Source organism: Ambystoma mexicanum, chromosome 2p (genome assembly GCF_040938575.1).
Source record: "Ambystoma mexicanum isolate Mex_15411 chromosome 2p, UKY_AmexF1_1, whole genome shotgun sequence".
NCBI lineage: Eukaryota > Metazoa > Chordata > Amphibia > Caudata > Ambystomatidae > Ambystoma > Ambystoma mexicanum.
Window position 1 is genome coordinate 78,381,029 of NC_090923.1, and position 18,665 is coordinate 78,399,693.

At 50.0% G+C, this 18,665-nt stretch overlaps 1 protein-coding gene across 2 annotated transcripts in view; it reads left to right on the plus strand.

Annotated features, from left to right (window-relative positions):
- Window positions 1-8,084: 8,084 nt before the first annotated feature.
- The window catches only part of LOC138566228 (sodium- and chloride-dependent creatine transporter 1-like), a 358,699-nt gene continuing 348,118 nt past the window's right edge, over window positions 8,085-18,665 (plus strand). Inside the window, exon 1 of one of the 2 annotated variants that reach the window (XM_069643293.1) lies at window positions 8,085-8,443. In XM_069643293.1, coding sequence (XP_069499394.1) covers window positions 8,413-8,443 — 31 coding nt within the window. In that variant the 5' untranslated portion in view covers window positions 8,085-8,412. The remainder of the gene's footprint in view (window positions 8,444-18,665) is intronic. The other variant, XM_069643292.1, reaches the window with a different exon arrangement.

Here is an 18,665-nt window from a genome sequence, read left to right on the forward strand (position 1 = left end):
ACACGCTCCGCGTGTGCCGCTGTGTATATATAGAGGTTGGAGCTGCTGGCAGGAGCTTCTGATACGTGGCCAAAGAAAGAGGACTTCTGAGGGGGAGATATATGCAGGCAACTCCACGGCAGTAATCCACAGTAGAATAGGGTAACACACAACACTCCACAGCAGAACACTCTGCTGCTCACTCCGCGACATGCTCCGCGTGTGCAGCTGAGTATATATAGAGTTTTGAGCTGCTGGCAGGAGCTTCTGATACGTGGCCAAAGAAAGAGGACTTCTGAGGGGAAGATATATGCAGGCAACTCCACGGCAGTAATCCACAGTAGAATAGGGTAACACACAACACTCCACAGCAGAACACTCTGCTACTCACTCCGCGACATGCTCCGCGTGTGCAGCTGAGTATATATAGAGTTTCGAGCTGCTGGCAGGAGCTTCTGATGCGTGGCCAAAGAAAGAGGACTTCCGAGGGGAAGATAGATGCAGGCAACTACCACGTCAGTAATCCACAGTAGAATAGGGTAACACACAACACTCCACAGAAGAACACTCTGCTACTGACTCCGCGACACGCTCTGCATGTCCAACTCTGTATATATATATCTATATCTATATCTATATATATATATATATATATATATATTACATGGACGCACTAGCGTCCATGTAGTTATGGTTAAGTTGGTGTTTCCATAGGAAGAGCATTTTTTGGGCGGCTTATAACTTCGCTCCCTCTGGACGAATCCTCACCAAACTTTGCAAACAAAGTATATGACCCACTCTGAATTATTTTGCAAAGGTTGGAGAGGTTTGGTCCAGGGGGGACAAAGTTATAGGGGGGTCCCAAAACTTGTGTTTTTTCCCATAGACATAATGGGAAAAAAACTTTGTGCATGCCTACAGCCCAAACCGCTGGACGGATTTACACCAAATTTGTGGCAGGAGTGGGGGCTCGGTCCCGAAAGCGTGCTTTTGCAAATTTGGTGTAAATCCGTCGAGTAGTTTTTTTTTAAATTACCAAAACGTAAGGCAAAAGAATTAGTGATATCTCTGTTCGCTCCGCGGACCGACTTCCCGGTTTGCTCCGCGGACAGCGCCCCGATTGGCCGGGCGGCTTGCGTGATGTCCGTGGACATGCAACGTGTTCGCTGATTGGACGGCGTGGGGCGTGGAGCGCAACAGATTTTCTGTGGTGCCCGCCATCTTGCATTCGCCGTCGACCGTGGACAGCGCGGTGAAACTTGGATTAAAAATTGTATTTAGTGGAGTGTGTTGGTGTGTAAGAGTGTTTGGGGAGGGAGGGTGGGGGAGTATGAGATAGGTTCAATGTTCTGTTTTTTTTATGTGCTAGACGCTTTTGTTGTGTTCGATTTGTCTGCGGACAACACGGCTGTTCTGAAATTTTGTAAATAAACTAAATGGTGGGGTGTTCTGAGGACGGAGTATGTGTCCGTTTTGTTCGCAAGCAAGCTAAAATTGAGCTAAGAACACTCGCGGTGGCCTTAAATGTTCGTACATAAACAAAATGGGGGTGTCCTGAGGATGCTGTCCGTATTGTACTCTCAACTGGCAAGTTGAATGTGTTCTAAGAACACTCGCGGTGTCCCGAAATGTTTGCAATTAAACAAAATGGGAGTTTTCTGAGAACGCTGTTCGTATTGTTCATTGTCAGGTTGAAAGTGTTCTAAGAACCCTCCTTATGTCCGCTGATAGTACAATTTCCTATGAGCCTTACCCGACTTTTTGTCCACTAAAGAAATGATAAATCAGACTGCTGTGCGCCGACATTATGTGATAATCCTATCACTTGCGCCATCGACCTGGCTGACCTGCTTTTGCGACACTAAATCATATGTCCCGCCCCTAAGCCTGACATTATCAAACCATTCATATTCCCCGCCTCTCTCCGTGACGTTACAGGGTGCGTAGCCAAACGCGCTCAGTCGTCTCCAGTCCTACGCGACTTTACACAGAACCCGGAAAACAACACACATCATCTCACAACACAGCGCGCCACAATTCGGAATATGAAACTGTGATTTGAAAGCCAACAGCAAGATTGTACAGTTCGTAAAGTACATTTATTTGACATCAAATGTTTAGAGAATATTCAGCGATTTGCATTTGTCTTTGTTGTCGATCCGCAAAAGTTCATCTTGAGCCACGCACTGTTCCTTTGCGGTACAGAGGGTGTTAGATCAGCTTACAACACAGTGCGCCACAATTTGGAATATGAAACTGTGGTTTAAAAGTAAACAGCAAGATTGTACATTTGGTAAAGTACATTTATTTCACATCAAATGTTTAGAGAATATTCAACGATTTGCATTTGTCTTTGCTGTCGATCAGCAAAAGTTCATCTTGAGCCACGCGCTGTTCCTTTGCGGTACACAGGCTGTTGGTTTATGATAAAAGAAGCAAATGGTCGCACTGATAATCGGAAGGCTGCTCCAACAATGAGGCATTAGGGTACACAGGCTGTTGGTTTATGATAAAAGAAGCAAATAGTTGCACTGATAATTGGAAGGCTGCTCCAACAACGAGGCATTAGAGCACCATAATGGTTGGTATTTTGCTTCTAGCCGCTAGTACTGCGTAAGGGCATATTGGTCCTTGATGATTGTCCCATAAAATGGTGAGGGTCATGAAGTTGCTTACATGGAGCTGCACCTGGCAATCAAAGAAACCATCAGCTGAGGTCTGAAAATCGTGGCATTGACAATACGGAAGGACGTACCTGTTTTAAAAAACATAAATTAGTCTCACCAGCCGATCTTCATTAAAAATATTCATTTTATTTATTAGGGCGTGAAACTATTTGCTAGCGAGGATAGTGCAACGGAGTATGTTAACTTATTCCCATTAACCTACCCTCTGTCCTCTGCCTTTTTCAGAGCCCTCTAAGTGACAGGGGACCAATTCGGCGGTGATAGTGCACGGTAGAAAACACTATGCCACATTGAACGAACAAGTACAACTTAACCGGGCTTTAACGCCACGCTATTGTTATTATATTCCGGTATAAAATAATCTAAAGGGTTACTTACATTATATTGGCATTTTCCACTGTCTAAGCGTAGTGCAGTCCCAAAATACGACTCCATCTGTGACAACGATCTTTCTCATAGTGATATAATATATAAAAGTGGTTTCATTTCAGAAATGTCATCCTTATCATGTCTTATGTTTTTGCAAGAAAACTATGTGGCCTAGATATGTCAGTAAAGGGAAAAAAGGGAGAGCCAGACATGTGATGTCATCAGTGATGTCATCAATGACATTTGTGATGTCATCTTTGATGTCTTGGGTGTTAGTGTTAGCAGTGCACGGTGGCGCGAGTTATGGTTGCTTATCTTACCATGACTGCTGAATTTCAGGGGTTTTTCGGTTTTACTTTGAACCATAACGTCCCTTTAACAAAGTTTTTTCACTGAATATATATATATATGTATATAGATTCGATCTGCTGGCAGGAGCTTCTGATGCATGGCCAAAGTAAGAGGACTTCCGAGGGAAAGATAGATGCAGGCACCTTCACGTCAGTAATCCACAGTAGAATAGGGTAACACACAACACTCCACAGCAGAACACTCTGCTACTCATTCCGCGACATGCTCTGTGTGTGCAGCTGAGTATATATAGAGGTTCATGCTGCTGGCAGGAGCTTCCAATGCGTGGCCAAAGAAAGAGGACTTCCGAGGGGAAGATAGATGCATGCAACAGCCTGTCAGTAATCCACAGTAGAATAGGGTAACACACAACACTCCACAGCAGAACACTCTGCTACTCATTCCGCTACATGCTCTGTGTGTGCAGCTGAGTATATATAGAGGTTCATGCTGCTGGCAGGAGCTTCCAATGCGTGGCCAAAGAAAGAGGACTTCCGAGGGGAAGATAGATGCATGCAACAGCCTGTCAGTAATCCACAGTAGAATAGGGTAACACACAACACTCCACAGCAGAACATTCTGCTACTCACTCTGCGCCATGCTCTGCGTGTGCAGCTCAGTATATATATAGAGAGATTCGATCTGCTGGCAGGAGCGTCCGATGCATGGCCAAAGAAAGAGGACTTCCGAGGGGAAGATAGATGCAGGCAACTCCACACCAGTAATCCACAGTAGAATAGGGTAACACACAACACTCCACAGCAGAACATTCTGCTACTCACTCTGCGACATGCTCTGCGTGTGCAGCTCAGTATATATATAGAGAGATTCGATCTGGTGGCAGGAGCTTCTGATGCGTGGCCAAAGAAAGAGGACTTCCGAGGGGAAGATAGATGCAGGCACCTTCACGTCAGTAATCCACAGTAGAATAGGGTAACACACAACACTCCACAGCAGAACATTCTGCTACTCACTCTGCGACATGCTCTGCGTGTGCAGCTCAGTATATATATAGAGAGATTCGATCTGGTGGCAGGAGCTTCTGATGCGTGGCCAAAGAAAGAGGACTTCCGAGGGGAAGATAGATGCAGGCACCTTCACGTCAGTAATCCACAGTAGAATAGGGTAACACACAACACTCCACAGCAGAACACTCTGCTACTGACTCCGCGACACGCTCCGCCTGTCCAACTCGGTATATATATATATATATATATATATATATATATATATAGATTCGATCTGCTGGCAGGAGCTTCTGATGCATGACCAAAGTAAGAGGACTTCCGAGGGGAAGATAGATGTGTCGAAATAGAAAGTATATCGTGCCTCCTATTGTAATAAATATATTAATATTGGCCTTTGCCAAGCTGCTTGAAAGTCGCTTACGAAAGAAATCTGTGTTGCAAGGTCCTGACCTTAAATCCATGTAAGCCGCCATTTTAGATCAAACCGCCATTTTAGGATTTGTTGTGTAAAAGTCACCCTGTGAGCTAAAATGGTGGACGATGTCATTCCAGAATACAACATGGCCGTCTTGACCTCTGTACATAGCTAATATGTAATTTGCCTGCAGGCCACTTGTTGAGGTCATGAACTGAGACCGTGTCCTTCATTGACCTATGTGTAGAAGGATTACTCGTGCAATGAAAGTAATCCTCGAGCATATGTTGTGACAATGTATTCAAATACTGAACGAAGAACATCTGTTTAACTACATTGTATTAATGTTTAAGAAGGCCTGCATGGAAAACTTTAGAATACACAGTTATTGCATACGCTTGTTGATACATGTATTAAAGGCAAACCAGTTATATGCGGTTATTTGAGACTTGGCACGAGCCCTAGATCGGTGATGTATTAAAAGGAATATTAACCCGAAGTGGGGCTGGACATTGCGCCCAATAAATGTATAAAAAGCGAATGCATTCTAATGTGCAGCGTCTCTCACTGAACACACTGAACCACGCTGGAGTTCGTTGTGTTGTACTGAGGGCCGATAGCTATCTGATTTTGATCTGTTTTTTTGTAACTGGGTTCAGTATAAAATAAAGTACTTTGTATGTTCCTTTGTAACTCGTGTTCGGTGTATTTCCTTTTGGGGTACTCAGCCTCGATATTCTTTTTCTGTTTTCACAGATGCAGGCAACTGCCTGTCAGTAATCCACAGTAGAATAGGGTAACACACAACACTCCACAGCGGAACATTCTGCTACTCACTCTGCGACATGCTCCGCATGTGCAGCTCAGTATATATAGAGAGAGATTCGATCTGCTGGCAGGAGCTTCTGATGCGTGGCCAAAGAAAGAGGACTTCCGAGGGGAAGATAAATGCAGGCAACTCCAGGGAAGTAATCCACAGTAGAATAGGGTAACACACAACACTCAACAGCAGAACACTCTGCTACTCACTCCGCGACACGCTCCGCGTGTGCAGCTGAGTATATATAGAGGTTAGGGCTGCTGGCAGTAGCGTCTGATGAGTGGCCAAAGAAAGAGGACTTCCGAGGGGAAGATAGATGCAGGCTACTCCACACCAGTAATCCACAGTAGAATAGGGTAACACACAACACTCCACAGCAGAACACTCTGCTACTCATTCCGCGACATGCTCTGCGTGTGCTGCTGAGTATACACAGAGGTTCGAGCTGCTGGCAGGAGCGTCCGATGCATGGCCAAAGAAAGAGGACTTCTGAGGGGAAGATAGATGCAGGCAAATCCACGGCAGTAATCCACAGTAGAATAGGGTAACACACAACACTCCACAGCAGAACACTCTGCTACGCACTCCGGGACACGCTCCGCGTGTGCAGCTGAGTATATATAGAGGTTAGGGCTGCTGGCAGCAGCGTCTGATGAGTGGCCAAACAAAGAGGACTTCCGAGGGGAAGATAGATGCAGGCAACTCCACACCAGTTATCCACAGTAGAATAGGGTAACACACAACACTCCACAGCAGAACACTCTGCTACTCATTCCGCGACATGCTCTGCGTCTGCTGCTGAGTATATACAGAGGTTCGAGCTGCTGGCAGGAGCGTCCGATGCATGGCCAAAGAAAGAGGACTTCTGAGGGGAAGATAGATGCAGGCAAATCCACGGCAGTAATCCACAGTAGAATAGGGTAACACACAACACTCCACAGCAGAACACTCTGCTACTCATTCCGCGACATGCTTTGCGTGTGCTGCTGAGTATATACAGAGGTTCGAGCTGCTGGCAGGAGCTTCCAATGCGTGGCCAAAGAAAGAGGACTTCCGAGGGGAAGATAGATGCAGGCAACTCCACACCAGTAATCCACAGTAGAATAGGGTAACACACAACACTCCACAGCAGAACACTCTGCTACTCACTCCGGGACACGCTCTGCGTATGCAGCTGAGTATATACAGAGGTTCGAGCTGCTGGCAGGAGCTTCCAATGCGTGGCCAAAGAAAGAGGACTTCCGAGGGGAAGATAGATGCAGGCAAATCCACGGCAGTAATCCACAGTAGAATAGGGTAACACACAACACTCCACAGCAGAACACTCTGCTACTCATTCCGTGACATGCTCCGCGTGTGCAGCTGTGTATATGTAGAGGTTCGAGCTGCTGGCAGGAGCGTCCGATGCATGGCCAAAGAAAGAGGACTTCTGAGGGGAAGATAGATGCAACCAACTCCACACCAGTAATCCACAGTAGAATAGGGTAACACACAACACTCCACAGCAGAACACTCTGCTAATCACTCTGCGACTGGACTATTGCAATGTCATTCTCTCAGGCACCTCATCTAAAAATCTCCCGAAACTCCAACTGATTCAAAACAACGTGCTGTCTGGGGCTTGAAACACTCAGCCCATATCTCCCATGTTAGGCGAGAGGCCCACTGGCTACCAATTAAAGTTCAAGATCCTCTCCATCACTCACAGGTGCATCCGTAACACTGCACCTCCCACAGCAGCGGAGCCCTAGCCATTCCTAGATTCTCTAGGAAAAGAGCTGGGGAAACTAGATTCACCGTCACTGCCCCCACCCTCTGGAACGCCCTCCCTCTCCACATCCAAGAAGAACCCTCCTATCTCATCTTTCGAAAAAAAAACGTAGTACTCTGCTTTTTGACAAATATGATTAGCTGCTCCTGATGCTCTGTTTGATAATGTACCTCTTTCTGGCCGTTTCAGCGTCTATTCATGTACTTGCCTAGTGTGTCACGATCAGCGCTGTGATACGGGTTTGGGCGCTGCATATAAATACAATAAATAAATAAATAAACCCAGGACTACAAGTCGTAGAATGCAAAGTTAAAACCAGGCCTGGACTAGCGTCTCTCGAATGGATAATGTACAGATATCGAATAGGAACAATACAGGTAATTGCAACACCAAAACGGATTTTTCAAAAACGGGCATGCCATCGTTGCACTAGTCCCATATAGAAAGTTAAGCAGGGCCCTGCAGTGCTGTAGGGCCCCGTGTTCCGTTGCATAGGACCCCCTTGTGAGGAACTACAGTTCCCATGATGCGTTAGTTAGTAGCCTGGTCTGTGGACAGGTGCAGAGGACCACCCACGTTCGCAACTACAATCCCCGAGATGCTTGGAGGAGAGGAAGATTCGGCGCGGGAGGCGGGGCGAGGGCAGAGAACTCGGAGCTTGCCTGTCCAATCAGGAGGGGGCACGGGGAGGGGCAGGCTGGGAGCTCTTTTTTTTCCATCCTTTATTTGGAGAGGCAGGGCCGGCGGCTGCAGCAGTGTGCAGAGGGGGCATGGAGCGGCGCATCACACGGTGCAGCATCCCTTCTGCCCCCGAGTCCTGAGCCGGAGCACGCCTGCAGACACCCCCGCCGGCGCCCTGAGCCCCTCTTCTTTCCACAGGGGTTCACTTCCTCAATGAGGTACTTCAGACTGACCTTCAAGTGCTTCGTGGATTGCTTCTGAGCTGCCCACCAGCCTGCCCTGGCCGCCCTTTTATAAGACTAAATAAAAAAAAATAAACAGTTCTTTTTTTATTTACCGCGAGGAAACGAAACCGACAGAGAAGCCGGAGGATGCCTCCTGCGCCCGCAGAGGATGGCACGGGTAGGTCTTGCCATTTTCCTTCCCGTTCTGACGTATGACTGCAAGTGATACATTTGCGTATATGTGTTCGCAGCAGCTCCCTGGATAAAACCCCCTTGCCTTTATACGAGAACTCCTAGAAGCTAACCAGCTTGCGAACAGACCTGCGGGTCGCGAGCAGTTCCGCGCGTTTATGCACCTGTTGGAGTGTGTGTCCGTGTCGCGCAGTTGACAGTGTTCAACCTTTAAGTAGCTCTGCGGGTCAATGAGACTGCGGAGCAGATGCGCGCGTGTGTGTGTGGCCTGCGCGCTCCTGCACTTCGAAGATGGTTTGAGGTGTGTGTGTTTTTGAAGGTTGGTGACTGGGTGTCACTGGGACACCCTTTCCTTCTCCGGGGCTTAGGTTGTGACCGGTCACTGATGATTAAGCTAATTTGCGTAATTGACTTTATTCAGCACTACAATTTCCATAACGCACTGTTCTCTTAAATAGAATCTTATGAACCTTCTGCGTGTGTACGTAGCCATGCTTATGAAGTCTAACAGCTGGAAGTTAACTGTCTGCTGTCTGTTATGCGCCCAATTCGTGCCCTCCACTTACAGGTGGACCTACTGTATGTACCCTGCAATCAGATGATGCGTGCTCGGTAGCGTAATGCACCTGCTACAGATACATTTTGATAATCTGCAGGTCAGAGATTCCAGTCCTAGTGAAGTAGCTCTGTATGTAAATGCGCCTGCTGTAAACGGCATGCAGTTTGCAAGCGAAAGGCGCTGAGCTCTGTTAGTGTTCCCGCTGCGGAGAAGTGGTGCTTCACTGCATCCACGGGTTGAATTCCTGCGGGCTTGCTCTTTTCTTGCAGAACTAGGGAAATTTAGCAGCATGGTAGATGCGAGACTAACCTATTGTCTGGTTTCAGACTCCTTTATCTGAGTGCTGTGCAGTGCCACTAAATCTGTACCCAGTCCTTGAGTTGGTCACTCGGCTGGGCATGACACGGCATTCCTCCAGTTGTGTCTGTGGCACTCTGGAGCCCATCCTCCAATGACGTGTCATAGGTTTGTAAACACCAGTCGCTATCGCTTGCGCACCACGTTCTGAGAATGGAGTTTTGTTTTTTTAAATGACCCTGAACCCAAACGAACGGCTTTGTCTGGCCTGCTGGCATCCTTCACGTTTCTGGGCCTGCATCCGATCTGTTGCCCTTTGTGTTTCTAGGAATGTAGGCATTGCGGGAGCTCATCAGGTTAATGCACTTGCAGCAGAGATCGTGCCATAATCCAGAAGTGGGGCCCTCGACTTTTGGAAGTGGGGGCTGGGTTTGCCGTTTGCACATGAGTACCCCTGAGTTGGCCAATGCTGGCCCTGCCTTTCTGTGACATCAGCTGTTAATTATCTAAAGGGATATTAGGGGAAGTGACGAAAGTGGGGTGCGCTCAACTCTCTTGTAGTAAAAGTAGTCCCATGCTGCAAAAACTACACAGGAGGTTCCCTCTAGTTCCTCCAACAAATAAGCTCGAATCCGCCTCCTATGGGCTTTCATCCCTATATATGCTAATTGACGGTATTGATACCTTCTATCGTTCCATTTTCTGAAACATCTGACGGAATTCCATTTTCTGATGCCATTTCTACGCCTTCATGGGGCGATCCAAGAATAACTAATAGGTATTTGTCTAGAAGTTTTACACTTGCAAATGTGTAGGTGTTCCCATCCTCGCTGTTAAGGGATTTATCCCTATCATCTCTTGCCTTGAGGACGACCCTTTGGTCGAAACACGTGTCAGCTGTGAACACAATAAAAATCTCCCTTCAAATTCTCTGTTTGTTTTGTGAACCTTGAATGATAGTGACTTGAAGATTAGAATGTAGTGTTCTTTGCGCAGTTGTACTACACACCTTCCATTTTTATGTTCGGTTGTTAATGACCCAGAACCGCATAGGCGCCGCGTCCTTGGCGCCGCGTCCTTGGCGATGGTCCTTGGACCTGATGCACTCTTCTGCATCATTCTTACACACATGAACACAACTCGACGGATGGGGAAAGCTGTTAACGTTGGCCGTAGCCAATGGCAGTTCCGCACGGTTGTTTCCGTTCCATCCTGCTTTAGTCCGTCCGTGCCATTAGAGAGAGACACAAAAGCAGCGGGTTGGAAGCAGCTTAAATCATTCATTGAACCTGCCGACATGGGTTTTGGCAGTCTCGGTGTTTCCTTAAGAGGATGAGGGGCTTCACTGTGCACTTTACTGATAATTGATGGAGCCCTGAAAGGCCGGGGGCTGGTTAGGTGCCCCGCATTAAGGCAACATTGCCTTATAGGCTGAGTCGGACTGCTGCTGCGTTTCGAAGTGTTTGAGATGTGGTGTGTGAGTGTGCCACTGTATGTGTGTGATTGTGAGTGACGGAAACTAAACAGTAAAGTGGCTGTTCACCCAGAGGAATGCCCACTGCTCTTCCTTCTTGGTTTGGCAGGTGTCCTATGCAACCTTTTTGCTTGTGTGTTTATTACATAGTGTTCCCAGAGCAGACTCTATGCCATTTTGGGGCCACTGAAATTGAGCTGCTGTGTTTTCGACTCATTTTGTCCATTCCCCCTCCATGCTATCCTTTCCTTTTTTCTGATCATGTGATGTAATCTCAGTGTTGGTGTATTTTACACCAAACCTGTAACTCCCTATGTATGCATCCTACTAACCTGTACTGCTAGGCTGCACCGCTCACTGTAACTAAGACACTTTCCTGCAACAGCGCTGCGATTCCCATGGGCAGTTAGTGCGCTTTACAAATGTAAAAAATAAATAAAAATGTAACCAGAAAATGCTTTTTGGAATATTTGGTCTTCCACACAATCTATTGTGCGATCCTGAGCAAATCTCTTTATTTTCCAGCATCTCAAATAGATTTTCGTGCCTCAAACAGGCACCAAGTGTTAGAAAGCCCAGCTTCTAAAGGTGCCTGTTTGGGGAGCTGTGCAGGTAGTTTCCACAATGCACCCAGGAGTGCGTTTGTGAAACCCACTAAAATTACACCATGAAAGCACATTCAAACCACTATAATAGTGACCATTAAGTTGCGGGGCATGACGTAGGCTCGGCACCAAGTCCCTGGAGGAGGATGGAGTGAGGTTGTGTGTAAGACTGTTAGGGGTTTTGCTAGCGGTTTAAAAGTTGCATCTTTAGAGTCTGATTCATGCAAATATCTGCACAGAACATAGGGACTTTGCGTGTCTAACTGCACCCGAAATCCTGTTTGTCGATTCATGGAACCAACTGCGCAGTATTATTTTTTAGTACTTTGCAGGGAGAGGCAGAGTGCCTTACGCGAGACGCCCCTCAGAGCATTGGCGCGGCTTGTGCGGATGTCAGGTGGAACTTGGAAAAAGAGGAACAACAGTGTCGGGGGGGGGGGGGGAAATTCTCCCGGGGCCGGCTGGGCCGTCCGCGGACCTCCGGGCAGGGAGGCCCCAACTCCTCCCGCGTATCCCAAAAATAAGTATGAGGCACACGCAAGAAGCAAGGTGATTCTGCCGTTAAACAAACGGCAGGGATGGGTCAAGGATCGTACGCGTCCGTCCTGACACACTCTCTCAATTCGTGGGGCTCGCAGGCCCTTTTTACTTTATTATGACGCGCTACTTGCGTCACCTGGGAAAGTTAGCAAAAAACCTATCGCCACTCTGGATTGGTTCCTCGAGTGGTAGGGTTAGTATAACATACGTATAGAGAACGCTGTTAGTGGTTGAGGGTCAGTCAGGTGGTATACTTGGGTTGTCCCTTCAATTAGATACATGAAAATTGTTACATGAAGACCCCTGAGGATTGGCTAATGTTAATGGCGTCAGTGATAGCCAATTATTCTGATTGGTCCACTCGCGAGCCCCCCAGTCTGGGACCATCGCTGTTACCAGCTCGCGGTGCACCTGTCATTTGCAACAATGTATAACTATGGGTATGTGCAGACAATGCGAGGATTTGTTCATATGCTGGAGGGCAGACTACTCCCACTGCCGCAGATGTCCATTGAGTCGCTTAATTGTTGCTGCCTGTGTCTCAAAACGTGGGATCCAGGCGCCTCCCTCCTCCTGGGCCTGGCACCCTGTCAGGTTCGGCTTGGTCACGTGAGGAGAGACCGTGGTTGAGGCAGAATTCTGCACATTTAATATTGCATCTTCCACTGTGTGCCTGGCTTAGTTTGCAGGTGTGACCTTGGCTTCGGCTTGTGGCATGCAAGTTGGCAACATTGTGCCCTTGACTGTCTGCTCTTGCCGGGCGCATTCTGCAGGGTCAGCAATTGTACTCTTGCTCGTTCAATGTTCATGGAGGCTCTTGCTTGCGGCCTACTTGGGCCTGGTGCATAGGTGGGGACGTTTGATGCACGGCGCTTTAGGTTATGGTACCATATTGCTTTATCCCCAGTATCATGTCTTTGTTATATTTCTCATTGCAATGCATGGGGTAGGAGAAGCGTCAGCAAGCATTTTAGATGAGTTCGTTGTGCGTCTTGCGTTTCTGCATTTTGAAAAAGCTATGTGAAAAATAATAAAGATGCGCGTCAGTGGGTGTGCCCGTCACCTACGTCATAGCACTGAATATGTTCTTCGTGTGGATTGGTGTGGGAGTGTCCAGTGTGCATGTTTGCACGGGTGTGCTGACCGTTGGCTAGGTCGTCATGGCATCTCTAACGATGTGTTCATTTACTGTTGAATGGTTCAGTCGAGTTCATCCATGCCGCAGGCGTCGGCATGAGCAGGGCAGGCTGGTGGGCAGGCTGGTGGACACATCCGTATGTTCCTGTACCAGGGTATTTGGTCGTCTGGTAGATAGGCAAACTCCTCTCGTGGCGGGTGTCTGGGCCGCGATCCTCTAGGCCAGAGGCGTGAGGGGATTGGTGGGAGCCTTTTGTTCCATTCTCGCACTTCAACAGGGAAAATGTGGGCCTTATGAGGGACGGCCCGCAGGGAGTCCATCGCGCACCCACTATTGCGTGGACGATACGTATTCAAGTATCCGAGTGCGCCACCTCTCGGCGGGGAAATGGCAATGCAAAGTCATCATGCTATCCGCCACCCGAAGGCAGGCGTACAGACACTTGCACTTAGGATTCGCCACACAGAGGTAAGATCGGGTGTCAGATTTAGGGGTGTATGTGTAACGTATGCTTGCAGTCTCGTTCTCGGCGTGCGGCCTTTGCGGGATCTCTGTGCACGTTTTCCCCATGAATCGGGCCCTTGGGGGCAAAAGCAGTTCCCATGGCCACCCACATTAATCATTAGCCTAGGGAGGAATGACAATGCATTTGGGTAAAGTCATGTTGTTCAAGTTGGTATGATTTGCGCTAAGGTGATGGGACATAGACCCACCTCGACCTCCCCCACCGTCTGTCCTGGAAGGCGTCTTCGAGGCATTAATGGCCGCTTTTAGGTGCCTACTCTTTGGCACTGCACTGCTTTCTCGCCTATGCCCTGTCCCGAAATGGCGTCTTGGGCTGGGAACGTCCTGTCCTTCCGCGGAGCCGTTATAAGGTGCATATTAATAATTGAGCATCTCTGATGGTGCATAGTGCCCGGGTATTGATGTGTGCTCTCCCTTCTGCATGCCAGTGCGTCCATAACACGGTGTGCCATGGAGTCGCGGAGGTAGACACGGTGGCACCTGAGACTTAAGTGGCCAGCCTGGTGATGTTACCAGGTGGCCCCCTGTCGTCGGGTGACACCGTGTTCCAGTCCTGCACTCCTTTACTTTTGTCCAATGTATTTGGTTTGAGCCCCCCAAACCTCCCTCACCAGAGCATTGGAATATTTTGGGGTTCAATGTCTGGTAGAATTACATTGGGGCCGCCACGATTTGGATGAGGGAGCTATTGTCTAGCAGACAGCTGCTGTTGAACCAGCGGAGCTGGGTTCCGATCCCAGCGTCCCCTCTTACCACCAAAACATGTGACCCTTAGCATACTGTACTTTCAGTTTTCTTCACTGGAAGCAGTTTCTGTTGGGGGGGGGGGGGGTGGAGGTCTTGGGCATATTAGTGTCTCGGGCACCAATGAAAGTGGCCCAGAGTTACAACTGGTCCCTTTTGTGACAGACTGAATAGTATCCAATGATTAAGTGTGAGGCAAATTGTGCATTTTAAAGATATTTATTCAGCAACACTGGTCAAAACTACTAGCCACATACTGAAGTAACTCATCAAAGTGGCCCACACTAGCATTTGTGTTTTTGGTTCAGACATTCTCTTATAGGCCAGCCCAAGCATGGGGGGGGGGCAAGTAGGTTGCGTGTTTTGTGTGCATGTAGGGTATTTACAAGTTACAATGGTTATTTGTGTACGTTTGTAGCACTAATGAATACGTGTTCCTGTTATCGGCAGTCTCTGGGCATTTTCTGACGGTAAGACAGTGTGTTGCAGCATGTGTGAGCGCAAAGTGTGGGGGACTGCACTGGTATGAGCGAGCCATGTGACGGGGCCCTACGCTCCTCGCCGGCCTCCTAGGGCCACTCCCGCTTCGATATGCTTGAAACGGAGCCCTGCCTCCCTGCAAGGAGTCCACGATGCCGTCTGGACCATGACCCGTCGAGGGCACTCGGAGCCCCTCCCGCCTGCGCTCTTTTCGCGTTCCTTTCTAGACCTGCGTCTTGAGCAGGGCATCCTTTTGTGGTGGGGGCAAGAACCCGCCCAGGCGTGGCCGACTCCATGCGTTCATGAGTGCCGCTTCCACAAACCCTGCCAGTGCCCTTCAAAAGGCGGCTCATCAAATGGTGGGTTTAGTAACCTACGGGGTTTAGCATGAGAGCTGAAGCTCGACGTGGCCAGCCCTAACCTCCGCACAGTGCCATGCTGTGCAGGTCCCTCGGCAACAGGGCGCCTAATCCCTGCTGGCAGATGGCGCTGCCCGTCGCTGGGCGGCAGCGATGGGCGTGTGGGCAGAGCGCATAGTACTCTCTCCAAGGCGCTTCATTCACTGGAGCTGGCGTGACGACAAGGAGCGGCACAGACGCTGGCCAATCAGGACGAGGGGATCTGGGATGGCTCCACTAGCCCAAGCACCAGCGCCCTCTAGAGGTGTCGGGCTGGAGGGGCGGCCGTTCCGCCCCGTCCCTCATCCTCTCGAACATAACGCACCTGCTCACAGGGTGGCCAGGTTCCACACCTCCTTGCGTCGCTCTCGACATGTGCAGGTTATGTGAGACTTGCTGTAGATTAATAATTGAATGTATTATAGGGTGAGCACTAGCGAGCGCAGTAAAGTACACCTTTGGCACCCCAGAACGAAAGCAATATAAACGGGACTATAGTGCCGTGTTATAAGACCCCTGACTGGCAACATAGGGGCAGTTTCGGCCCCTTCCCGCCCCAGGCTTGAGGCACCTTTCAACTGGGGAGGTTGAAGGGCCATGACGCTGTCCCCGCCCCTGCCCAGGGTTGCACCCTCGTGACCTCCTGAACCTCCTTTTCAAGTTGTGATGCAATTGAGTCCGTAGCGTTCTCTGTCTTTACACACGCCCAGAAGCCGATTCAAAGCGCTGTAGTTTAAGAGGAGCGGAAGGGTAGGAAAAGAGGCGCAGCCCCCATTACACGTGAAAGGGACCTAGTCCCTGTCTTTCTCACATTCCAAGGGCTGCCCCTCTGTGCCTCCCTGACGCCCTCTTCTCCCCCCCCTTCCTCCTCCTCTTGAACTTTTCATCTCCTCCGCGCTCCCCTCACTGCTGTCATCGAGTCCTGACTCTGCCAACATGACCTTGTGGCAGTTACCTTTGCAACCCTTTCTTTTGGCGGTGCATGTCGGGCGTCTGCCCCATTGCTCTGTTCACGCCGTGGGGGTCGGGTCTAAGGAGGCGTGGCGTCCAGAGTGGAACCTGACGAGGGTGTTGTGATCGGAGGGCCCACTGTGGTGGAGTGCGGGCCCCTCCTAGATCTGGGCCCTGCGCGCAGATGGATTACGCAAGAACGGACACTGGAGACTTCCGGCGCTCCGGCCCGAACTGCCGCCGGGCGCCGCCTTTATTAACTGGCGCGCATGCGCCGGCTCGCGGGCCGCGCATGCTCGTTACGTGTACCACGTACACAACATCCCTCCTTTTTCCCCTCAAACAACAAAGCATTAAACACGGGGAGCCAACGTGGCTCAAAACATTTTATACTTAACAGACTTGATTGCTCAGGTTGCTGAGTCCATAATGAAGTCTTGGAACCTTTGTGGGGGGCGGCGCCCTTCCCTGCGGGGGTACCTGGGCGGGCTCCTTTCGAGGTTCTCTGGCCTTCCAGGGTCTCCGGGCGGTTCAACGTTTTCCGGCGGCGCTTCTGCCGCCAGCCTTTGGCCGGGATCCGGTTCTTCTTCTGAGGTTATTGGTCCTATGCGTTTGAAGGACACATTTCTGGTCACCGTCGTGATCATGGATCCTTTGACGTGAGTTACTCCCATTGGTTGTGTTTCATAAGTCATTGAGAGTTTCCCCTCGGCTTCCTGTTTCGGACAAGGACGGTGTCTCCTACTGCTATCTCTTTCTCCGGCAGCTTCCGCCTCGTTGTCTCACTTTCGTTTCTCGCGGCCCTGTCTGCTGCCACCTGTGCGTCATCGATCACCCCTGGGCGTCGTTCTCCCGCTTCTGGTATCAACCCTCTGGAGGAGGTCGCCAGGTGTCTCAGGCGGGCGCAGAATTTGTCTAGGGGCTCATCGTCCAATTGTCTCTCAGCGCCCATGACAAACCTGGCCATGGGTAGGAAGTGGTCTTTGAGTGCCTGCTTGACCGCGTCGTACGTGACTACGGGGATGACGAGGGAGTCGTAGATCTTGTGGACTTCTGCGCCTGCCGAATAGATCATGGTTGCAATCTTTTCGTCATCGTCTACCCCAGATGCCCTAAAGAACATGTCCAGTCTTTTGACCCACAATAGCCACTTCGGGCCTAGTTTGGAAGGGGGGCCAGTGGCATCGAATTCCGGCATGGGGGCTAGGGAGCTGCGAGCTCTGCGGGGATTGGGGCTGCGGCACCCTCATCGTCGGCACCTTCACCCATTTCAGTGCCACGTACTCACAGTTGGCTGTCTCGGGAGAGGATGTCTTGTCTCGGCCTCGTGGCAGGGTTGGGTGCGAAATCCCCTTCTTTCTTCTCGGTTGCCACAGTCTTGCGCCTGCAGGACTGTGGGCGTTCCAAAAATTGTTCTTTGGTGTCTTCCGACGCCGTTGGCGAGTGGCGCACGAGCACCCTGATGGGCCGCAACCACTGTTGCCACGTGTGACGGGGATCGGGTGAAAGAGAAAATGGCCGCCGGTACTCCGTGGGTCCGTGACACGGCAGACTTCCGTCACTCTGTGGTCGTCGGGCACGGAAGTGGACCGTACCTCCTCGTCGCCAGTGTTGTGATCGGAGGGCCCACTGTGGTGGAGTGCGGGCCCCTCCTAGATCTGGGCCCTGCGCGCAGATGGATCGCGCAAGAACGGACACTGGAGACGTCCGCCTGTTCCGGCGCTCCGGCCCGAACTGCCGCCGGGCGCCGCCTTTATTAACTGGCGCGCCGGCTCGCGGGCCGCGCATGCGCGTTACGTGTACCACGTACACAACAGAGGGCATCTCCCTCAAAGCTTTTCCCTGTGCCCACTTACTTTTTTCCTTCTGTTCCTGCGCAGTGCTGTGTGTTCCATCTCTTGTGCCAGGGCTGCCCAGCAATACCTGGAAACGGGTCTGCGAGGGCTCATGCTTGGTGATTGGTTTGTGTTAAATGCTCTAAATCTTCGTGTGTGTGTAACTGATGGGCAACTGATCTCTTTGAGGCTAATTAACCCCATCAGAGCAGAGTAAAGGGAATGCGAATTTAAGGTTTCTTATAAAAAATGGCAGCTGTTATAGGCCCCATTGCCTGGTGGGGCGGTAGCCCCGGGGCTCCCCCACGGAAGACCGACCCAAGTAGCTGGTCCGTGCTCCACGGTGTACTGCCATGCGGTAACGCCCCTTTTATTGACGCAGCAGTTACGTCACCCCATAAAGCAGCGTCACCATACTTCTCCCTTTTTCATTACCACAACAAATAACAATACGGAGTAAAACCAACCAGCTTGTGCCTCTCCATTTGAACATTTAAACACAGGCTAAAAGTGAACTGTACAACACGCAGAACCGTCTTTGCGTCCAGCACATAATCCTTTAAACTGGAGGGCCTGATTCTCGCTGAGGATAAGCCCCCACCATTCATCCTGGATTTACATCCTCTGCCGGTCCTGGATCAACAGGCTCTTGCATGATCCTC